Source organism: Mastigoproctus giganteus, chromosome 3 (genome assembly GCF_048544385.1).
Source record: "Mastigoproctus giganteus isolate SK-2022 chromosome 3, ASM4854438v1, whole genome shotgun sequence".
Lineage (NCBI taxonomy): Eukaryota > Metazoa > Arthropoda > Arachnida > Uropygi > Thelyphonidae > Mastigoproctus > Mastigoproctus giganteus.
In genome coordinates, this window is record NC_143577.1 from 93,443,862 (window position 1) to 93,469,618 (window position 25,757).

At 37.7% G+C, this 25,757-nt stretch overlaps 1 protein-coding gene across 1 annotated transcript in view; it reads right to left on the reverse strand.

Annotated features, from left to right (window-relative positions):
- Positions 1-25,757, reverse strand: part of LOC150088157 (protein bicaudal C homolog 1-like) — a 392,222-nt gene that overhangs the window by 16,987 nt on the left and 349,478 nt on the right. Inside the window, exon 17 of the mRNA XM_090370592.1 lies at positions 23,220-23,365. Coding sequence (XP_090226718.1) covers positions 23,220-23,365 — 146 coding nt within the window. The remainder of the gene's footprint in view (positions 1-23,219; positions 23,366-25,757) is intronic.

Genomic DNA, 25,757 nt, shown 5'->3' on the forward strand with positions numbered 1-25,757 from the left:
AGTGTTTGGAACGCTGTTTGTGATACTGTTTATTTGTATTGCAAATAGAATGGCACCGAGGGCAGAGCTTTGTGGGACGACGACTCCTTGTATGTTTGAGACAGAGTTTGCTGGTATCGAACTTGGAAAGACCCGTTGCTGTTGTCGTTGGTGCATCAAGAGAAAAGAGAAAGGGCAGAAGAGAAAAGTCGGTGGATTTTTGGCTGCTGTAAAGGATAAGTATATTTAATTTTTACTGTATTTTTCGGTAATTAACATAGTACATTGTGTTTTACAGAGATTCAATGGGTTTAATAGCATTTGTTAGCTTCTTATCTTGAATTTAACCAGTGATTTTTGGAAGTTACAACTCCCGGTGTTGGCGCCAATATTGTTGAATTAGCTGCCATATTGTAGTCGATGAGAAATAACTTAACGTATATATATCTTGAACTGATAGCGTAAGGTATAAAGTAAAACTAGACAGTGTAATATGAAGCACTGTATTAGGAATCTGTTGGCTTATTATAGTATTATCAATTAATCAAAAATAATATTAATCTTATTAAAATTCATTGTTAATTAAATTGTATTTAAACGGAAATCATAACCCAGACTAGAGCTGCAAAGCAAAGATCAGACTAGTGAGAGTGCCGTGACTCAGGGGAGATTCTCCAACGCATCAGTCTCAAAAAATGTGCGAAATGTGAAACTGTTTGCTGACCTTTCTAAAACAGGACATGATCTAGCCAAGGAGGATGCCTTTGTGTGTGTAAGTCGTCTAGAGTGTCAAGAAATTAGGCACTAACTCAGCATTCTAATGGGCATCTATGAAAGCTTGAGGTATAGGGCAAATATATTTACCCCATACCTCAAGGTGTAGGGTAAATGTAGGCATGAAGGGCCCATCAAACTCTCAGCTGCCCAGCTCAACAACAGAGCTCACTCCTGTGCATCAGGCAAAATAGAAGCAATCTCCAAGGCAGAATGTGCTGGTCCACAGGAACTAGTTATTGTTGGTGACTATTGTCAGGGAGACGGAATATACTATGCAAGAAGGATAGGTGGAACAGGACCAAAGTATGACTGCCAGGGGCAAAAGTTGATGACATTGTAGAGCAGATATCATCTTTTAAGGGCACAAAAGGTGATGTTGTTGTACACATTGGAACTAATGACATTAAGAGTAAGAGATCTGCAGATTTACTCAACAAGTACAGGTCAATGTTGAAAAAAAGTCATGAGTTAGGGTTAAATGTGAAAGTGTCTGCAATTCTGCTCAGACACGATAGGAGGAAGTATATGATGAGAGCCTTGTTGATCAATTTAGCTCTGGAGAGATTGCGCAAGGCTCAAGAGGTAGAATTTTCTTCAGCCTGGTCTGTGATTGTTGACAGGAGAGACTGCTTCTACAGGGATGAGGTACACCTAAATAAAAAGGGTGCAAGAATATTTCTTGATGCTATCGAAGCAGTGTTATGTGGGTCAGAACACTGCTAGCTTGCAGGGAGACACAGACTAAAAGGTTAACAGTGGCCGAGGCAAAAGTGATCCTTGCACTGCTTCTATTAGAATGAGCAGCAGCATGGAAAGCAAGGTAATGGAGATTTCTATGACGGTTGGGAGTCATAGTGGAACAAGTAAATACATGGACTGGGTTAGGGTAACCAAGTATGGGAACCAAGTAAGGTACACCTATGCTAAGAGTATAGTTAATAAATTTTATGAGCTTGAAGTGCTAGTCAAGGCATCAAAGGCAGATACTGTTGAGATATCAGAGATGTGGTGTCACACAGATATAAGCAGTGCAGAATTGGAATTTAGGGAGTACATTGTGTACAGGAAGGATAGACAGGACAGGGAGGGAGGAGGGGTTATGCTATTAGTTAAGAAACACAAAATCTAAGGAAGTGCATCCAATTGATGTTGGTGGACAATGCAGTGTAGAGTCTGTTTGATGTGAAATATACACTGGGAAAGGAAAAATGAGAGTAGGTGTGTGTTATAGGCCAAATGAATCTGATGAGTATAATGAGCAATTGTGCAGAGAAATAGAGTGGGCCAGTAAATCAGAATGTCTTATTATGGGGGATTTTAACTTTCCAGATATTGACTGGAACTTGTGGATTGGTCACTTGCACACTAGCAAGACTTTTGTGGATTTATTGGATGACCGTTTTCTACAGCAACATGTTCGAGAGGCAACCAAAGGGAGTAATACTCTTGATCTGATTATCAGCAGTGCTTATTCATTTACATTATGCATTAAAAATTTTCAGATAAAAGAACCACTGGGTAACAATGATCACAATGTACTGATGTGGGAATTATTTAAAGATGTAACTACCATCAAGGCTAAAGGGAAGGGCTTTTGCTTTCGTAAAGGTGGCTACAGAGGTCTCGGACAGTTTTTAAATTCTGTACAGTAGGATCAACTGATGATGTTACCAACATTGAATATCTAAATGGGAAGTCTTCAGGGACTTAATTTTGGAGGCTACTATTCTTTTCCAACTAAGAAATACTGTTCAAGGTTTAGGCCTAAATAGATGTCAGATGAATTAATGAGGCTCATGGAAGAGAAGAAAAATGTATGGGATGCATATAAAGTATCAGGTGACACAGAAGCCTATGGCAGGCAAAGGCAGATTACAAGAAATCTTTGGCAAAGGATGCAAAGAAAAACAGCAAAGAGTTATTTACTTATGAAAACTCTAGAAGGAAAGGAATGAATCAGATTGGACCACTTAACACAGATGGGTTGATTATTGATGATCATGCTCGGGTAGCTGATAAACTGAATGAGTATTTTGAGGGGAATGGCAGAAGTTTATCAAATGCTAACAGGGAGCTAAGTGATTTTGTAATAACTGAGAGCAAAGTGGAGGAGAAATTGTTGAAGTTAAACATAAGGAAGGCACCTAGAGTGGATGGGATCTATCCAGTTAAGTAGACAGCAAAGGAAGTAAGCAAACCCTTAGCCATAATTATGAGAGCTTCCTTTGATTCAGGGGAGGTCCCCATGGACTGGAGGTGTGCAAATGTATCACCAATTCACAAAGGAGGTTCAAAAGGTGATGCAAGTAACTATAGACCTTGTTCTTGTGTTGAATTTAACTTGTGTTTTGGGGAAAATAATGGAATCACTGGTTAAAGAAAGGTCTTGTCTTACCAATTTGATTGGATACTATGATGTAGTCACAAAGGAACTGAATGCCAAAAATAATTTTGATATCATATATTTGGATTTCAAGAAAGCTTTTGATACTGTTGCACATGAAAGACATGTTGCTGTACAAATTGAAGAGGTATGGCATTAAGGGTAAGTTGCTACAATGAATAAAGGGATGATAGAGTGGGAGACGACAGAGAGTGGTAATCAATGGACACTGCTCTTTGTGGACAAATGTTATTAGTGAAGTTCCCCAGGGTTCGGTGTTGGGCCCACTGCCGTTTTGTATATTTATCAATGATATTGATGAAGGTATATCGGGTTTATTGTTGAAGTTTGCAGATGATACAAAGGTTGGCAAGGTTGTTAACAACAGTAAAGACAGTATACTACTCCAAAAGGATGTAGATAAGTTGGGCAAATGGGCTGAGAAGTGGCAACTGAAGTTTAACATTGACAAATGTAAAGTACTGCATATGGATAGCAATAACCGAAGAGAAACGTACCAACTGTGTGGTACTACACATAGGGAAGTGAAAAATGAAAAAGACCTGGGGGTAATTGTGCAGTCAAATATGAAGTTCACTGAGCAGTGCAGACAGGCTGCCAGGACAGGTCTGCAATCTTGTCAGTGATATATAGAAATTTTGCTAGCAAAGGACAGGGAAGTGATTATCCCGTTATACAAGGCAATGGGCAGGCCACACCTAGATTACTGTGTACAGGTCTGGAGCCCTCATTTTAGGAAGGATGTAGTTGCTAGAATGAGTACAAAGAAGGACAACAAAATTGGTGAGGGGAACAAAGGGTGCTCTTACCAAGAAAGGCTTAAGTTCTCTAAATTGCAGCACCTGGAGAGTAGGCACCTGTGAGGTGATCTGACTGAGGTGTATAAGACCTTGAATGGGTTGAGCAAGCTGAATATTGATGGGATTCTTCCTCTTGCTCAGACTAAGAACCTCAGGGGACACAGTTTCAAATTGAGGAAAGATAGTTGTAGAATAGATGTGCAGAAATTTGCCTTTAGCCAATGAGTAGTTCTTCAAATAGGCCTCTGGGGTTGGGAAAATTCATATTCACAAAAATTACACAAGTACACCAACCGTTGCTGAAATAATTACTTTTAATTTGCTTTAACACTGTAAAATATTCATAGAACTAATGAAAAACTTTTCTTTAAATTAATGTAGAATAAAATAAAATCTATTTACAATAAATATAAAAATATATATAAGATATATAGGAATTATGAGAAAATAAAAGCGATAAAATAATGAAAATAAAGCCACTAAAATACCGATAAAACAATGAGACTAAAACCACTAAAATCCCGAAGCTTTCAGTGGTATCCGCCTCCTTTCTCAACAGTAAGATTTTTTATGGTACAACACATCCTTAAATAACAGCAGGCTCATGGCTCTCAGCACGTGGTTCCACAGGAGCATGGGCAGTATTCTCTTCATGCGCACTGGAACCGGAAATGGCTCGGGAGCATGCCTGGCAGAACCGATCATCTCGTCCGAGAATCACCGCCTCAAAGAGGGGATGAATATGAATTCCCCTGTCTCTGTTAATGGTATTGTTCTCAGAAGAACAAATCCGCAAGCTCTCAAGCCACTTGCGCTCCCAAAACCTATGTGCATGGTCAATGATGACAGCTTCGTCCAGGGAGACCCGATGATGCTTCCCCAAAAATGTTCTGCTACGGCGGACTTCCCATAATCCGCAGATTTTATAGCATTCATGTGTTCCCCCAGACGATCTTTGAACCACCACCTCGTTTCATCAACATAACACTCCCCACAATCCAGGCATCTAATCTCATAAACAACTCCACTACTAACATCCCTTGGTATCGGGGTCCTTAACCTGAGACACAACTGTGTGCAACCTCTGTCCCGGAAGCTGCACACAGCGTGTCTGACAGTCACGTAATACACATGCTATACGTTCCGTTAAGGCCGGATAGTAAGGAATGTATGCGGTGGCAATTGGTATGAATGGCCTTCTTTGCTCAAACTCCTCTAATAAATTTGTGCAAGATCCTCTGGGGGTAACCACATTTCCTGAGGTCTTCTGAGAACAATACCATTAACAGAGACAGGGGAATTCGTATTCATCCCCTCTTTGAGGCGGTGATTCTCAGACGGGATGATCGGTTCCGCCTCGCATGCTCCCGAGCCATTTCCGGTTCCAGTGCGCATGAAGAGAATCCTGCCCATCTTACTGTTGAGAAAGCTTACTGTTGAGAAAGGAGGTGGATGCCTTTGAAAGCTTCGGGATTTTAGCGGTTTTAGTCTCATTGTTTTATCAGTATTTTAGTGGTTTTATTTTCATTATTTTATCGCTTTTATTTTCTCATAATTCCTATATATATTTTTATATTTATTGTAAATAGATTTTATTTTATTCTACATTAATTTAAAGAAAAGTTTTTCATTAGTTCTATGTATATTTTACAGTATTAAAGCAAATTAAAAGTAATTATTTCAGCAACAGTTGGTGTACGTGTGTAATTTTTGTGAACAGTGAGTAGTTGATTGGTGGAACAGGCTTCCATCTTTTGTTGTGGAAGATAATAGCCTAAATAAATTTAAGGCTAAGCTGGACAGGCATTTGGAACAAACGAAGGGGTGAAATGGGAGGGGTTTTTTTTGGCTGATGCTGCATAAGCTTGCTTTCTTGCATCGTATGCCTCTACTAATGCTAATCAGCAACTGTGGCTATAATGCACTGATTTCTGACTAGTATATCTATCTTGTTTATTTTGATTCTGATAAAAGTTTAGACAAGGTGATATTTATCAATCAATTTAAAAAAAAAAAGTCATCCATATCCTGGTGATCTGGAAGTGGTGTCCAACCTTTTTCTGTATGGGGGCCATATTCAAAATTAGATTTGTTTCGCGAGCCGCACAGTGATTCGACAAAAATGTGTGTGTCACATTTTCTATATCTTGTTACCGTTTTTTCTTTTCAAGCTATATATATAAAAATGCAAATTCCTAGTACTTTTATGTGCAACAAATCTATGTCAGTGATTCATTTTTTAGATTTTATTAAAATTATAAAAATGACTTACTTTTTTTTAATACTTTACTTTTGTTTGTTTGAAATACTTCACTTTTGCTTTTAAATGTTCATTTTAGAAAATTTACAACCTGAAAAGGATCACTGCTTTTCAGTATTAAGGTGAATAAATAAATATAATGATAAACCTAAAATTGAAATATTCGAAAATTTTATTAAGTACAATACACAATAACATTTACTGAACAAAACTTAACATTTAATGAGATGATTGAGGCTGGATATTTTTAAATAATTGTTCAAAATTTGGTTGCAAATTTGTGACGCCAATCTCAATACATAATGAAGATTATGTCCTGATGGTATTTCTTGATGGAGCTCCAGGCCCTATGGTATTTCTCCACTTGTTCTCAAGGCCTGCACTCCTGAACTTACTCCTGTTCTATTCTATGCCACCTTTATTCACTTTCTTATTCCAAAGGTGTTTTTCCTTCTGCTTGGAAATTTGCTTATATCCAGCCAATTACTAAAAAGGGTGACAAACCCTCCCATCCAATTACTTCTACTCTCTAAAGTAATGGAGAAATCACTTAACCGTCAACTCTTAAACTATCTAGAAACCTTCGGTCTGATCAACGATCGCGAGTATGGATTCAGTCAGTTTCGATCCAGAGGTGATATCTGGCCTGTGTTACCAATTTATGGACAAATTCAATGGAAAAGTTCAGTGAAACACAAGCAGTTGCTCTTGACATCTCAATGGCTTTCGGTCACGTTTGGCATAAAGATCTTCTAAACAAGCTTCCATCTTATGGCTTGCCAACTGTTCTTTGTAATTGGTTATCCAGTTTTCTCTCTGACTGTTCACGGAGAGTGATGGTAGATGGCACTCTGTCATCTAACTTCACTACTAATGCTGGTGTCCCCCCTTCTTTCCCTCCATTGTTTTTCTCTTGTATATTAATGACCTTTTCCATTGACCAGATATCCTATGCATAGTTTTGCTGATGATAGCACATTGCATTCCAGTTTGAGAAACTTTGCCCTGCTCAATCAGCTTCAACTTCTCGAATATCCACAATCAATTCCTTAAACGCCGATCTTCAGGTAATTCTCCAGTGGGGCAAAGACAACTTAGTTGATTTCAATCCTTCTAAAATTCAGTCCTGTCTTATATCTCGCAAATAGATTCTTCTGCTCTTAGTGACACTCCGATTCCTACGAAAGATGATATACAGGGTGTCCCAAAAAGGTGTAACCAATTTTAAAAGTTTGTAACAAATGTAATTTTAATGATACAAACCGTTGAAATTAAATTTGCGCAAAAACTTGTGCAAAAATGTGAGAAAACAGTTGAAGTTTTTACTGACATTCAACATGTGCACCACTTGTCGCACGAACAATATCTAATCGGTAATAAAGTTCATCCCATGTTTTTTCAAGGATGTCTGCACATGGAAGACTGCTGCACAAATTGGAACAGTGTGGCATTGGAGGCAAACTGCTGCTATGGATAAAGGGGTGGTTGAGGGGGAGAAGACAGAGTGGTAATCAATGGATACTGCTCATCGTGGACTAATGTCATTAGTGGAGTCCCTCAGGGTTCAGTATTGGGTCCATTGTTTTCTGTATTTATAAATGATATTGATGATGGTATATCAAGCTTAATGTCCAAGTTTGCAGACGATATGAAGGTTGGCAGGGTTGTTAAGGACACTACTAATGCTATGCTGCTGCAGCAGGATCTGGAAAGGATGAGCAGATGGGCTGAGAGGTGGCAAATGAAGTTTAACATTGACAAATGTAAAGTACTACATATGGGAAACAGCAACCCCAGAGCAACGTATCAAATCTGTGGTACTACACTGACAGTGGTAGAGAATGAAAGGGACCGGGGGGTGGTTGTGCAGGCAGATATGAAGTTCTCTGAGCAGTGCAAGAGTAGCTCATGGTGTATTGTCAATGATATATAGGAATTTTTCTAGCAGGGATAAAGAGGTGATTATTCCCTTGTATAAGGAAATGGTCAGGCACACCTAGAGTACTGTATACAGGCCTGGAGGCCTCATTTCAAGAAGGATGTAGAGCTGCTGGAACGAGTACAGAGAAGGGCAACAAGATTAGTGAATGGAACAAAGGGGTGCTCTTACGAAGAAAGGCTTAAGTTTTGCAAATTACACTGTCTGGAGACTAGGCACCAGCGAGGTGATCTGACAGAGGTGTATAAAGCCTTGAATGGTTTGAGCATGCTCAATGCTGATGGGATTCTTCCTCTTGCTCAGAATAATCACCTGAGAGGGCATAAATTCAAATTGAGGAAAGACAGATGTAGGATAGACATGAGGAAATTTACCTTTAGCCAGCGGGTGGTTGGCTGGTGGTACAGACTTCCATCCCTTGTCATGGAAGTTGATAGCCTAAATAAGTTTAAGGCTCAGCTGGACAGGTATTTTGAATGAACAGAGGGGTGAAGTGGAAGTGGTTATTTTTTATTTATTTATTTTTTTTTTTTGGCTGATGCTGCATAAGCTTGCTTTCTTACATCAAATGCCTCTACTAATGCTAATGCCACACTTAATCATGGTAATTGCATTTGTAATCCTGCGCTTGAAGTCTGCAACAGGGATTTTGTGGACTGTGCCTTTGATGAATCCCCATAAGAAGAAATCGCAATGGGATAAATCTGGTGAATGTGGTGGCCACGCAATGGGACCATGAGGCCCAATCCAATGGCCAAGAAACTTGTCATAAAGAGACCTCCTCACACTCAAAGCCCAATGTGGTGGCGCTCCATCCTGTTGGAAAATAACCCTATTTGACAGTTCATCCATTTGAGGATACACAAAGCTCAAGCATGTCCTGGTAATTATCTGCTCTTACAGTCGCTTCTTAAAAGAAAAAAAGTCGAATAACACGATCAACCATGATGCCACACCACACATTCGCCTTTGGGCTATCTCACTGATACTCCTGCCCTTTGGGGGACTGAAAACCCACAAGTGTGGGTTTCAGTCCCCCAAATTCTGACATTTTGCTTATTCCCCTTTCCCAAAACATGAAATGTGCACTCGTCCATGGAACAAATCAGTGTCCTTACACGTTCATCTTGTTCCATTTTTTCCAACATGTTTGTATTGCTCATTTAAAATTGGTTACACCTTTTTGTTCGTGTGACAAGTGGTGCACATGTTGAATGTCAGTAAAATCTTCAACTGTTTTTCTCACATTTAGCACAGGTTTTGTGTTTCTATCATTAAAATTACATTTGTTACAAACATTTAAAATTGGTTACACCTTTTTGGGACACCCTGTATTCGTTTTGGGGATTACCATAACTTCTAATCCCTCTTGGCACAAGCACATTACAAATATTGCTTCCTCTGCATCTAAAAAAAACTTTTTCTCTTTTGCTTTCGGCTCTTCCAAAACAGCTGTTCACTTGGCAAATCGCAAATCCGCCCTACGATGGAATATTGTTCCCACATCTGGGACGGTGTCCCCAAAACCTTCATGCGTATTTCCTGAAAATTATAGTGCATTTTCAAAAGTTCAGATCTAATGTCAACAAATATCTTCTTTCGTCTTCTCAACTTCCAACCCATGCATGGTACTATAGGTTCTAATACCTCTCGTGTTTGGGGTTTTCATTAAAAAAAAAAAATGCTCATCTGTTATTCTGTTTCTTTTTAAATATTTATTTGATTTTAAGAGTGAAAAAAAAAAAAAATCTGTTTGCAAACACACGTTGATCCGAACAAGTAGCCATTTTCATTACATTTTCTTTTATTAGCAGAAAATCTTCAGATGGGAAAGCCTTGTAGAATTCAAATAGTTTATTGTTGCAGTTTATATACTTATTTTTGAATCATATTTTGGCTTGAAGATCAATAATTTCGAGTTGCAATCTGGGATTGTAGTTTTCAGCCATAGAAGTAAATTGGTTCTCAAACAAAAGCTTATGTTTTTTCATGGGATGTGATATCAGAAAATCAACTTTCAAACTTGTCAAAAAGTAACTCTAATAACGAAAGGCAACGATTCTTTGGAAATGTGTTTCTTCTTTAGTTCAAAGTGAACTAAATTGTCTTACTCAACTGGGATTTAAATAATAACTTATTCTGAAATAATTTGATGTCACCAAACAAATCAGACCAATTTTCCTTTCCCTTGTAGTTTTAAATTAAGAGCATTTAAATTAATAGAAATGTATATATGAATTGTAAGATCAAACAGCCACTCCATATTTGATAGTTGTTTTATTGGTTTCCCTTTTACTGTGTTGAAACATTCGGTGATGTTTCAACAGCCACATAAGGCCATGTGACCTTGTAAAATTTACAGTTGAAATAACTGCATTCATAACATGTTGGAGATCCAATACTTTCCCATAAAGAGCTTCTTGATGCACAATGTAGTGAATTACAATCGGAATTTTAGCTCCGATATCTATCATTTTCTTGGTTATTCTACCCATAAGCCCAATGTTTTTACCAATCATATTTTTTGGACCGTCAGTTATGCCTCCTACTAGGTTTTTAATATTTAATCCTAACTTTTCGATAGAGTGGCAAAAATTTTCAAAAAGATTTTCACCTGTAGTTGTTCTGTGCATACTCTGTAGATCAGCTAAATCTTCAACTGGTACAAAATTATCATTAATTCCACATATGAAGATGAGGAGTTGGGCTGTGTCATTTACATCAGTATTGTCATCCAGTGCCACACTAAAATATTTTATTTGTTTTATGTTTTCCAAAAATTGTTCGAACAAATTCTTTCCAATATCTTCCACTCTTCGCATAATTGTTTGTCGAGACAAACTGTCTTGTCTCATTGTTCGTTTCTCCGGACAAATTTCTTCCACAACGCTTAACAAATTCAAATTCACCATCACTGAACGGTTTACTTTCAAAAGCAATCAAATGTGCAACTTGATAACTGGCACATACAGCAGATAAATTTCTTGACTGATTGTTTGTTGTTGTTGTTTTCTTAATTCGTTTTGTAACTTTTAATACTTCTTTTTGCATCACTCCTTTATGTTGATCGTAAGATTGGAATCAGTGTCGTTTTAAATTATATTCTTTAAAAACTTGCACAATCTCCTGGCACGCCAAACACACTGCTTTTTTGTGGTAAACAATTAAGAAATAGTCTTCGGTCCACCTTGGATCAAAATACGACACTCCAATTCGATTTTCCTCTTTTGGAACATTTTTAAGAATGATTTTTTTTTTAATTCAATACAAATTAATAATTAATTCAGTGCAATGAACAAGCTATATTAAAATACATAACTGTATTTATCTTACATATGACCGTATTGAACCACATATACACGTTTTATACAGTCCAGCTGGATGCTTGCATGCATGTACATGCAGTGGCGATCGATGCTGTTTTAGTTAACTTTCTGCACACGCCGAATCCAGGCCCGTCAGCCATAAGTTGGACACCACTGTCCTAGAACATTCTGTAGTGTTAATTGATTGCAATTTTTGAAATGTGAGGAGAAAGCAGTTTTTCATTCTCTTAGATACAGTGGGCATTCTATGGCAATATGCTTTATGGTGTGTGAACATGAACAGTTACTGCATTATGGGACATCATCCTTTCTTAATAGGTACCTGTGAGTGAATAAGGTATGTGTGACCAGTGTGTAGTCACCCTAGTACAGTTTCTTCTTTTCTATTTCCTCTCAGACTGCCACTCTTTGGGTTCTCTCTTTATTTCAAAAAGTTTATTTGTTTGTTTGTTTCTTTTTCCCCATATACGTTTCCACTGTTCTTTAGAGATCTGTTGTATAATGCATTTATAGTCAACATAAGGTGTCCTGAAATTGGACAAGATCGAATTGAAATCAATTTCGGCAGCTAAATCTGCCTGTTCATTTCCTGGGATTCCAGAGTGTCTAGGAATCCAACAAAAAATTAGGCAGTGACCACGTGTATGAATTTCTATTAACCGAGACCAGATTTTCCGTACCGGAGGAGGATGATCGTCGGATCATTTACATTGTATACAATTCACAGCACTTAACAAATTAGTAAATATGATGGATTTAGTACATGCATCTTCTTTTAGATTCTCCAGGGCTAATAGCATCTGGCAGGACTACAGCTACCAATTTTACAGTCTTGGATCCACCTGTATACATCTGAATGTAGCTTCTAAACAGAGTAGAGTGGGCCAGATGTAATTGTCTGATGTTAATATCTGGAAGATTATTCTTTCCCCATTTCTGAAAATATCTGTCAATGGGTATTTGCCCTGGCTGGGTTTCCATGTATCATGGGTATTTGCCCTCGCTGGGTTTCCATGTTGGTATCCTGCAGTATGTTATTCATGTTGAGGCCCCAGCTTGTGTTGAAAGCTCAAAGCCTAATGCCAGATGGTTTGTTGAGACTTGGTTTAGTTTCATAGAGGTATTCCCATTTTAGTCTGAAGAGATATTGCCATATGGGGTGATGTGGAAGGCTGCTGATTTTAGCAGCATAATTTAGTGGAAGAATTTGTCGTCGAAGGTGTAGCGGCGGTTCATGGGCTTCAGTGTATATAGACTCAAAATTAGAGATGTGCAAAAGACCCAGAGTGCAACTATTAGTGCCCTATGATGTGGATCGAGACACCTCCTGAGGCAGAGGATGTGGGTGATGTATAGCAGGAGATGTATAGTCTAAATGGGATCTAATTAATGAGTGGTGTAAATGTAGCAACATGTAGCAATCTGCACCCCTTGACATAGTGGAGATTACTCTGAGAATATTTAATTTCTTAAGACAACTGGTACGAATATATTTTATGTTCTAGGAAGTTTAAAATGGGAAGCATTAAAAGAAATAATCTTGGAAGCTACTAGGCTTTTCATACCAACTAAGGAATATTGTTCAAGATTTAGGCCTAAATGGATGTCAGATGAACTAATTAGACATGTGGCACAGAAGAAAAATGCATGGGATACATAAATTAACAGGTGATATAGAAGCCTATGATAGATATAAGCTGGTCTGTAACCAAGTCAGGCAAAGGCAGATTACAAGAAATCTTTGGCAAAGGATGCAAAGAAAAACAGTAAAGAGTTCTTTACTTATGTAAACTCTAGAAGGAAGGGGATGAATCAGATTGGTCCACTTGATATCGATGGTTCAACTGTTGATGATCCTGCTCAGGTAGCTAACAAACTAAATGAATATTTTGCATCTACATTCACACATGTGGAGTTATTCAGGGAGGGGAATGCCAGAGGTGAAGTAAACTCTGGCAGTAAGCTAGATAATCTTGTAATAACTGAGAGTAAAGTGGAGGAGAAATTCTCAAAGATAAACATAAGAAAGACACCTGGGGTGGATGAAATCTATCCAGTTATATTAAAGGAGGCGGCAAGGGAAGTAAGAAAACCCTCAGTCATAATTATGAAAGCTTCCTTGAACTCAGGGGAAGTACCCATGGACTGGAAATGTGCAAATGTGACCCCAATCCACAAAGGAGGATCAAAGGGAAACACAGGTAATTACAGACCTGTTAGTTTAACTTCTGTTCCAGGGAAATTAATGGAGGCACTGGTTAAAGAAGCATTGCAGAATCATCTAGACAAGACTTCAGTTACAGCTCAGACACAGCATGGGGTTTGTTAAGAGGAAGTCTTGTTTGACCGATCTGATTGGATACGATGATGTAGTCACAAAGGAACTGGATGCAAAGAATAATTTTGATATCATATATTTGGATCTCAGAAAGGCTTTTGATACTGTTGCACATGGAAGACTGCTGCACAAATTCGTGCAGTGTGGCACTGTAAGCAAATTGCTGCTATGGATAAAGGGATGGTTGAGTGGGAGAAGACAGAGTGGTAATCAATGAATACTGCTCTTTGTGAAGTCCCCCAGGGTTCAGTGTTGGGTCTATTGTTGTTTTCTGTATTCATTAATGACACTGATGATGGTATATCAGGCTTAATCAGATGATACGAAGGTTGGCTGGGTTGTTAATGACACTAATGACAGTATGCTTCTGCAACAGGATCTAGAAAAGTTGAGTAGATCGGCTGAGAGGAGGCAACTGAAGTTTAACATTGACAAATGTAAAGTTCTGCATATTGGAAGCAGTAACCCCAGAATAATGTATGAACTGTGTGGTACTACACTGACAGTGGTAGAGAGTGAAAAGGACCTGGATGTAATTGTGCAGGCAGATATGAAGTTTTCTGAGCAGTGCAGACGGTCTGCAAGAGTGGTTCGTGGTGTCTTGATAATGATATACTGGAATTTTTCTAGCAGGGATAAGGAGGTGATTATTCCCTTGTATAAAGCAATGGTCAGGCCACACCTTGAGTACCATATACAGGTCTGGAGGCCTCTTTTTAAGAAGGATGTAGAGCTGTGGGAATGAGTGCAGAGAAGGGCAACAAGATTAGTAAATGGAAGAAAGAGTTGCTCTAATGAAGAAAGGCTTAAGTTTTGCAAATTATAGTGTCTGGAGACTAGGCACCTGCAAGGTGATCTGATTGAAGTGTATAAAGGCTTTAATGGTTTGAGCATGCTCAATGCAGATGGAATTCTTCCTCTTTCTCAGAATAATCGCTTGAGAGGGTATAAATTCAAACTGAAGAAAGACAGTTGTAGGATAGATGTGTGGAAGTTTGCCTTTAGCCAGCAGGTGGTTGACTGCTGGAACAAACATCTATCTGTCGTTGTAGCTGATAGCTTAAACAGATTCAAGGCAGAACTAGACAAACATTTGGAGCGAGTGAATGGGTGAAATGAGAAGAGGGCATGTTTTTTTTGGCTGATGCCATATAAGCTTGCTTTCTTGCATCATGTGCCCTTGCTAATGCTAAAGTTTAATTTTGTATAAATATTATACCAAGGAATCGAGTACTGGGTTGAAATGTAATACAATGATAGTCTAACTGAAGGTCTGAATGAGGATGTAATGAATGGTTGACAGAAGTGTACTGTATTTGATTTTGATTTAGAAATTCATTAGGAGATCGTATAGGTCATCTAAATTAGCACGAAGCCCACAACAATTCCATTGAATTACTGTGTGCATTGTTTGGTTCTAACTGGTGTGTTTGGTTACTTATGTCAGATATTTTTGTTTGCATCTGTCAAGTTTCATAAAAAAAAAAAAAAAGTTTTGCCTTTTCTTTCTTTGGAAAGTTTTGTCTTCCTGTCTCAATGTCACCCCCTGCACAAATCTCAAGAACTGTAACATCTTCATTTACCTCTTCATCAATGTCCATGGTATCAGATATTAATTTATGCATGTTGCTTCTTTTAGGGCTCTTGGTTTGTTCTATTGGTTTCTCAGTGGGTTTCTTATCTGGAGATATTGTTATAGGTATATTCGCTTCTCAAGTAGCATATTGTTCCTTTGATGAGGAATGTGATTTAGCCCATCCAGATATTGAGATATTTGGAGGGACTGAGCTGCTACTGAGTGTAGCTGTTGTGTAACTGAAGCATGTGTAGATGACTTAATAAGGTACTGCAAAATGTTTCTTTGCATGACACTTTTTTTTGCTGCTCTAGCTTATATTTTTGAATATTAATTTCTCGTTTCCATTGAAAAGGCAGAATGTTTGCCGTGACAGTTATGACAACTTTGCATTTCAGTGTTACAGTTTGTGTGTGTATGTTCTTTAGAACCACAAGAAGCACAGGTAGCTACACCTCTGCAGACAGTTTGCTGCGAATGGCCAAATTTTTGGCATTTAAAACACCGGACTGGATTCAGAATGTATGGTCTTATGTGACATCTAAGGTAACCAGCTTTTATGGTAGTAGGTAGATTAGGTGTTTTAAATGTGAGTATTACCGTTCGAGTAGGGACAGGCTCTCTATCTTTTCTGATGATGATTCTTTTGGCACGCACCACATTTTGATATCATAGACAAGTTCATCTTCCGATACGTTTAACAGATCCGAATCTGATATTACCCCTTTGGAGGAATTTAAGGTGGCATTTGGTGTAACCTTCGTGGTAATTCACCAAAGGTAGATACTTTTAATAGTCTCTCAGCATGTCTATGTTCGGTCATTTCAACTAATAAATCTCTGGATCTTAATCACCGAACAATTTTTGAAGGGCCAACCACATTTTCAAGACATTTTTGTATCAAAAATGGGGAAAGCTTACTCAATGGTTGGTCTGTGAAGGAGTGTAGTATTAAAAAGAGAGGTGTGCATTCCTTCCATTATCCATTCCTTCTTTTTTTGTCTCTTAGCATGGGATGTTGTGTCATCGTAATCTGGATCATGTTTAGTTTTGTCCAGCTTTGCTCCTTTTAGCCCTGGGAGGGTTGTTTTCTTCTCCCAGGTTTCTAGACCTGCCACAAATAATTTAATTAAACAAAGTAGAAAATTTTTTAATTTATTTTAGAGAAGGCAGCTGACACCAATGCAGCTAAAAAAAAAAAAAAAAATTAGGAGAATTGACCTAAAAAATTTCATAAAAATTTGTTATGGTATAAACAAGGACACTACAAAAAACATAGACTTTATTTTCTGACAGAGTAAAATGCAGTCAAAACCACTTAATGGTAGGTTTGAAAAAGATAACAGAATGAATTTGTAACGTAAACTAATCTTAAAAATATGTAGATTACAGAAAATTTATAAAAAAAAATTAATAAAATTGGCAGACACGCACGTTGATCAAATTGCAAATTTTGAAGAAATTTTTTGTTGCGAAGATGGTTAACTTAGGCCATTTCCCTTAGAGCAAGTTAATGCAGCAATTGTTATTAAGTGTGTGTGTGTGTGTGTGTGTGTGTGTGTGTGTGTGTGTGTGTGTGTGTGTGTTTTAAGGGTGCATAAGCTATACTGGCCATAGTGCACCTGTCCATAGAGATGTGTTAAGAAATAATTCAGAATTGAAGGCATTTCAATGTCATATTAGAAACTATTCAGAAGTGATGAAAAATTCCAATTTTTTTCAGAAAACAGAAAAGTTCATTAATGTTTGCCTTGTCACCTATAATATGCTCTAGTGATATTGGTTCTTGTAGTTTATTCAGAGAAAGCAGAACCGATGTTCTATCTTATATTGGTTATATTGAGGACAGTCAACATGAATATGCTTGATTGTTAGATGTACTGAGCAGTGTGGACACTGAGGAGGATCATAACCTGTGAGTAGATGGAGGTGGGTCAGATGAGTATGTCCTATTCTTGCCTATGCAGGTACTACTTCTTCCCGTCTAGTTGGTTGGATACTTGAGTGCCAAAATTTTGATTCCTGTTTCAATTGGAAAAGTTTGTTATTAGTCTTGGTGTGCCATAGCTCTTTGCACTGTTCAAGGCATGCTGCTTTTATGATGATATCATGGTCAGAGGCTGGAATACGAGCAGAGGTCAAATCTAATGTGGAGGGATTTTTTGCCAATATATCCGCCAGTTCATTTCCCTTTATCCCTGAATGTGCTGGAATCCAACAAAAGTTCGCTACTTGTTGATGTTCAGTTTTCAAGAGCAACTTCCTGATTTGGTTTAAAACAGAGCGATTCATATGGAATGGATTTTGCATTGCTCTAACTGAGCTGAGAGAGTCTGTGTAAATTAAATATTTTGAAGATGGGTAAAGATTCAAATTTTGTAGTGCTAATTTTATTACATGTAGTTCTGCGGAAAAGTTGCTATACTCAGGTGGAAAGGAAGCTGAAATAATAGTGGAGAGAAACACTGTTGCTGTTCCAATGGCTGATTGAGATTTGGACCCGTTGGTATATATTGGCAGGAAATCAACATAGCTCTGAATATGACTTGCATGGAGTTGTTGCAGGTCGAGAGTCGGTAGAAGATTCTTACCCCATCGAAGAAAATAAGTATCAAATTTCAGTTGAGGAGGGCAGTCCAAGATGGATGAAAGTAATTCATTATATGTTGACTATTGTGAAGAGGAACTTTCCAACTCTGTGATATTTTGAAAAAACTGTAGGCCTGCTGGCCTTATTTTATTAGGTTTATTTCTGTAGAGATTAGTTAGTTGAGGACTGAAGAGGTATGGGTGAATAGGATGAAAGCAGCAACTTTTTATTTTGGCTGCATACTTCAGTAGTAACATTTTTCTGCGGATGCGCAAAGGGGCTTCGTGAGCTTCAATGTATAGACTGTGAATTGTAGATGTCCTAAAGCAGGGGTGGGCCACATCCGGCCTGCAACGATGTTGAATCCGGCCCCCTCGGTAAATGCATAAATATAGAAAATCCATACCTGACTACACTCGCCGTAAACGTTCGGCTTAATTCGGTTCAATCGGGAATTGCGGCCAGTACAACAGTAACCAAGTGATTCTACGCAGCGTCAAAGAGTTATTTCCTAATTATTATTGTAGCATCGATCGAACGAAGTTCCTTTGGGTTTGACTTCTTATTAAAAAAAAATAATATTCGTGCGAGATATTTTGTTTTATGCCTTTTCTAATTATTACAATTTTTAATTTAATATAATTTATAGCCCATAAAATGAGCCAATTAAAAAAAAAAAGAAAAATTGATGCCGAATGCCGCATTTTCAATGATAATTGGACATTCAGATATATTTTTTTAAAATACATTAATAATTTGGTAATTCAAGTAACATAACATTTTTAGGTTCTGATTTTTTTTATTAAATCGTTCAATCTATTCCGGCCCACATCATGATACGAAAATTTCATTCGGCCCGCTGATGAAAAAAGTTGCCCACCCCTGTCCTAAAGGCTCCAAGTGCAATCTGTAATGCACTGTTGTATAGGATCCAGCCAGCGTAGTACACTCTTTCGGGCAGAATTGTAGACTGGATCACCATAATCCAAACGTGATCTAATCAATGCTCTATATAGTCGAAGCAACGAGGTACGATCTGCTCCCCAAGATAGGGTGAATAAAACTCTTAGTATATTGAGCTTTTTGAGACAGGTATTACATACGAATTTAATATGTTCAAGGAAGTTTAACTTCTTGTCAAGGGTTAACCTCAAGAATCTGCTGTGTTGACAATCGGAATGGTAAAGTCTGACATGTGAAGTTCCGGATCTGAATGTAATTTGCATTGATTGCAAAAATGTATAGTGACAGTTTTCTGTTGGGAAAGACTATAACCATTGAGCACTGCCCACTTTTGTATTTTATTTAGTGATATCTGCAATTGACGTTCAATAGATCTTATGTTCTGAGAATGGCAAGAAAGAGAAAGATCGTCAGCATAAAGGTAAGCCTCAACAGTATTTGGAAGTTCTTTAGTAATGGAGTCAATTTTAATGGCAAAAAGAGTTGCACTCAGTATAGACCCCTTGCGGAACTCCTTCCTGCAAGAATGTCACAGAAAGGAAGTTAAAATATCGTACTTGATAAGAACGATTCCATAAAAAGTTCTTAATGAATATAGGCAGGTTGCCTCTTAGACCAAGGGCATGAAGGTCTCTAAGAATGCTGTGACGCCAGGTGGTATCAAATGCCTTCTCTATGTCGATGGAGACCATAACAAGGTGTTTATTTCTGACAAAGGCATTGTGAACTGAGGACTCGGCCTTGATCATAAGATCTAAAGCAGACCTGTTTTGGCAGAAGTCATGTTGACTATTACTCATTAGATTTTGGTCTTCAATTATCCAAACGAGTCATTTGTGGATCATTTTCTCAAGGATTTTACCGAGGCAACTGGAAAGGGAAATTGGTCAGCAACTAAACGGACTGGAGGGATCTTTACCAGGTTTCAAAAAGGCCAAAACTGCAGCATGGTGCCAAGACATTGGATAGATGTTTTTCAGAAATATTTGATTATAAAATAGCAACAGCAACTGTAATTGTTTGTCATCGAGGTGCTGTAACATGATGTAATATATTTCATCGGGCCCTGCTGCACTGTTGCGTGCTGTTCTAATGGCTTGTAGAAGTTCCAAATACTGAAGAGGCTGGTTATGTGGTAAGTTTACAGAGGTGCGAAAGTTGATGGGTCGCTGTTCAGTGATGTTCTTGATTTTCTGGAGTTCTGGGGAATAGCTTGATGTCGCTGAGACTTGAGCAAAGGTTTTGCCCAAGGCATTTGCTATAGTCGGAGGAGCAGATAGTTCTTGCCCATTCCAGGAAAGGATTGTTGAATGGATGGTTGGAAACTTTCCAGAAAACTGTCAAAAATTTTCTTCCATATTAATTTGCAGTCAGTGTTTCTATTTACAGTGGACACAAACCAAGTCCAGGAGTCCTTCTTGGCTTGTTTTTGAATAAGACACGCTCTTGCCCTTAGTTTTCTTATAGTTGATGAGATTAGGTATGGTTGGGGATTGTCTGAATAAATTCCACGCTTTATTTTTTTTTATCCCTCTTTGTTTTCGTGCATTCATCATTCCACCAGTAGTTAAAATGACGCCGGGCCACGGGATTTGTCAATGGAATTTAGTTTTTAGAAGCTGATAACAATTGGGATGCAATATATTCTGTCACTTCATCTATGGGTTGTAATCGGATAATTTCCTCATTCGGTTTAATTGCTGACTGAAATTTCACCCAGTTAGCACAAAAAATTTCCATTTCCGGCAGGGTTAGGCTAATGATGGTTGTGCAGTGAGCATATTACAAATAATTGGTAAATGATCACTGCCCATGTGATCATTCATAACAGACCATTCCATGACTGGAAACAGTACTGGGGAGCATATTGAGAGGTCAATTGCAGAAGTTTGTCCAGTTGGCAATTGTATGTACGTAGGTTCGGCTGTATTAAGAACGGTAAGATTTTGCCTATCTATAAAGGTTTCAATCAGTCGGCCATGTGTATCTAATTTGGAAGAGCCCCATAAAGGGTGGTGACCATTGAAATCCCCCAACAGACAGATAGGGGAAAGTAACTGCAGTAGGTTTTCCAGATCTTGGTAAGAGAAGGTATGATTTGGTGGAAGATAGACTGAAACTAGTGTTATCGCAATCCGAGTAATGAAACATAGTGACAGCTTCAATTTCTGTTTGGAAAACAATTTGCTTTGCTGGGATCTGTGAGTTAATCAAAATGGCCACACCACCACGGGCATCATTTGATGTATTGCGATCTTTTCATTATATAGAGTAGTTCTTTGTGGAGGTGGAAATTTGGTTTCTAAATAGGTTTCTTGCAAGCAGAAACCCACTGGAGAGTAGTGAAGAATAATTTAATGGATATCGTCGATATTGCTACGAAGTCCTCTACAATTCCACTGTAAAATATAAGGCATTACTTGAGATGAGAACAAGGAGCTGTATCTGACCTGTTTTTCAGTATGGTAGTTTTATGTCAGTTAGATTTCTGTTTGTCTTTTTTTGAAAATGTAGGCCAACCAGTGTCCTTTTCTTCCTCCACATATATTTCTAAAATTGGATCTTTATGGTTGGATGAGAAATTAGTATTGAAGTAGTCTTGAATATATTTTTTTTAAACTTTTTGTATGCAACTTTTACTATGTGATGCAGTAGCAATCACGGGTGGGGAAGGACATGTCACCGGTACTGTAAGAGGTGTGTTACTTGCCTGGTCTGATTTCTTAGGGACACTGGACTGTTGCTGAGAGAGGACAGCTCGAGCCCAGTTGGAGACTGATTGGGACTAACATCAGTTTGGGTGGACACTTGTTTTTGTGCTATATTAGCATAGGTACGTTTGGGCATAGTAGGAGCAATTATTTTCTCGCTTCTTGATAGGTTACCCTGTTCTCAACCTTATATTTAAAAATTTTTTTCTCTGCCTTCCATCTGTCACACGTTTTTGAGTACGAAGGATGGTTACCTTTGCAGTTGGGGCAAGTATTTTCTGTCGCCAAACATTCAGATTGTGTATGTTCAGAAGATCCACAGTTGGGAAATACTGGGTTTCCTCTGCATGTCGTTTGAGAATGTCCATACTTTTGGCACTTGTAACATCTCAAAGGATTGGGTATGTATGGACAAATACGGCAAAGAAGATAACCCACTTTCACTGATGATGGTAGGTTTGGGGAATTAAATGTAAGGATAATATTCCTAGTGGGTGTAAGGCTATTGTCTTTTTTAATCATGATTCTTTTAGCCACAATAACATTTTGATCATGAAGTTCTTGAGTTATTTCGTCCTCTGTCACATTCAACAGATCCCAGCTAGATATCACACCTTTAGATGTATTTAGAGTTTTATGGGGAGATACACTCACTGGTATACCTGCAAAATTTGTCAGTTGTAGAAGTTTCTCTGAATGTCTACGGTTTGCTGTTTCTAATAGTAGGTCTCCAGATTGTAGCCTTTTTACAGTCTTAGGAGATCCAGCAATACTCTCCAGGTTTTTCTGGATGAGGAAAGGAGATAACTTGCTGACAGGTTGATCTGAAAGTGAGTGCATAATTAGAAATGCAGGAAACTGTTGGTGAATTAGTTTTCAACCTCTTTGGTTGTATGATGTCAAAATCAGTATCATTCTCTGGCCAAGAGTTTGTCGGCTCTAGAGGTGGAAGCATATTTTGCTCCATATTTGGTCCTTTTCGCCCTTGGCAGGTGAGCTTTTTTGCCAAAGTTTCCGGCCCCACCACGGGGAGGCAGGAGCAGTGCCTGGTGTGACCAAGTGTAAAGTACTATGGGGTTAGTAATAAATCTATGAGAAAAAAGAAAGGTGGCTTCCCTTCTTGCTCTGTACAAGAACTTTTTTGACAAGAGCTGTTTTTAAATAAACAGATTGCTTAACGAGAGGAATGTAAAATAACTGTATATCACTTTTAAGAAATCGCACTGAAAGTCACAGAGAAATTGCTCAGTCACAAATGCTTGGCACCCTTCTCCAAGTCTATTTTCAACTTCATTTCTTCACATAATGGATTACCAATTAATCCATTTATATAAAAGCAATGCCACTACAGCAGATGTAGGGGGTTGTAAGAGGCCTTGCCCTTCCACCTCCCACCCCTCCTAACACATTCCCATCGCCAACAAATATAATGCCATACTTTAACAAAAATAATGAAACCTTTCAGCTGTAAATAAAAAAAAGAAAAGAATATATATATATTTTTTTTTTGTTGATGATTCTCATAACTCAGTAAAAACCTGGATTACTAGACTTACCTCTTGCTGTTGGAATGTGTCCACATACTTGGCTAATCCCTGTCTACTGAGAAGCTCCGAAAGATTCTCAGTTTCTGCACAGATCAAATTTTGTGACTTGGAAAAGACTGCATCAAAGAAGTTACTTGTGCTAAAAAGAACTTCTCCTAAAGCAGAACAGAAATATACAATGGAGAAAGTTTCGTACCTTTATTAACAGAATATTTTAAAAATATTCTATGATACACAAATGATGATGCTAAATCTATAGAGCGACACATGATATAAAAACGATGATACAAAGGTTGACATTTTTTTTTATTAATTAAAACTGAACTATTAGAGTTCAAGTTATTTTAAAATTGGCAGTGCTCTGCAATAGTTCCAGGAAAATTTGCTGCAGAGCACAATAAGTCAAAGCACTTCACATGATTGCTAATCCCACATGCCCCAGTCAGTAAGCAATATAGCAGAGAAGTAGTGCCTCAAAATTAAACAGAAGGCTGAAGGTGTGCTTTTTTTTTTTCTGCTAAAACAAAGATTAACTGCTGCACAGAGATGATTTTGGGCTCTTTTAAACTTACTGGACACTCAAAAGAATACTTTGTTTATCCTAGCAGTCTGAAGAGGAGGGCTGTGTAAAAGAATGAAAATGACTTCACTCAACCAGTATTTGTTCCAGAAAATGTTAAAACCCTCCAAATTCCAGGTAATCCAGAAATTCAATAAGAAAAGACTACTTGTGAACTCAGAATATATTTAAGCATTTGTTGATTCTTGGTGTTGGATATTCAATAACAAAATACAGGTAACCCTTGTATAACATGGTAGTTTGGTTCCTACAAAATCTCATGTAATGCGAAACTGTGTTATACGGGACTAAGAACCAGTACAAAAGGGGGGTTATGTTCCAAAAGCTAACAAAAATACACATTTTTTTTTTTATAACTATTGGAAACTTAATTTTTATAGTAGTAATAACTTAATATTTTAACTTTATTTTTATAATAGTAGTAACTTAAATAGTAATAACTGAACAAATGTCCTACCTTACAAACTGTGATACTAATATGTCAGATAATGTACGTTCATTCAATTTTCTTCCTCTTCATCACTGCTAAGCACAATCTCTTCTGCAGCATCTATATGTCGTGTACCTTCTGCTCTCTTTAAAAGTCATGAACTGCACTCTTCGAAGTCACAATTATTTTTAATGGTCTCAAACAAGCACAAGTTCAATAGCACAGAGCCTAACCCAGGGATCTTCCAACAAAATACAGTGGACCCCCGCTTTAAATGTAACGTGAAAATCGGAAGAATATTTTCCGGTTAGCAAAATAAAAATAAATTTATGCTTACATACATAGCTTATTAATACATATTGTAAATGTACACACTAATTAATATTTCTGTTCATTCTAAGTCTTTTTTTTTTTTTTTTGGTTGTAAAATTTAAAACATTAAAAATGATAAGCAATTAATAATAAAGAACATGTATAAATATAGTGCAAGCGAATCAGAAATACATAGCTATATCTGAATAAATCAGAATATTAGTAAAGCGGCATCGTTTTAAGTTATATCTCATACTGTGAACACCTTCAAAACGAGTTGCCATGATATTGCACTACTTCCAATAAGTAATGCTTCTCCTAAGGAGAAGACTAATGTTACTTATTCTCAGATGGATACCACCACCCAGACGGCACCGTTTCAGGGCTATTTGGCCCTTCTTCAGTGGGTGGATACCCGAGTGATGCAATGATGGCAAAACAGTTATGAAGTATAACTCCACAATATGAGAGATGCCTGATGGTGTATCATGTATTTAGACTCTAAAGCGTCATGGCAACTCTTTGTGAAGGTATTCACAGTATGAGATATAACTTAAAACGATGCCGTTTTACTAATATTCTGATTTATTCAGATATAGCTATGTATTTCTGATGCGCTTGCACTATATTTATACATAGTCTAGACTCTCCCGTAGCGTGAGGCTTATGCCCTAAATGCTTTAGTCTAATAAAGAACATGGCACGCACAAGTTTCACCACAGGATACAGATTAACGAGTTTCTGAAAATAAATTTGTTTTTTATATGATTGAATATTTCATGGAAGGGGAAACACATTTCACCATAATAACTTGAAAACCCACAGAATTCCAGCTATTAGTACTATAGCAAATGATAAAAGAAGATCGGGTTTACTACCCATTTTTAATTGATTACACTAACAGAAAAGACCAATAAAACAGAAACTGCAAATTGCTTTTATTGTTTTATGGTAGTGTCCTCCAGAAATGTGCTTTAAAACCACGGTCGCCAACCTTTTGGACCTCACGGCCCACTAAACTCAATTTTGAATCCCGCTGTCCATTACATGATTTTTTCCACAAAAGTAACATTCTAAATATGAAATGGTACTTACACTTGTTTTTGCACTCCAAGTTATTTGCAAAAAATTGGATATCATTAATGTTAATATAATTAATAATATAATGGCCTTATAATGATAAAAAAGTATAATAAATAAACGCAGATATATTCATTACGAAAAA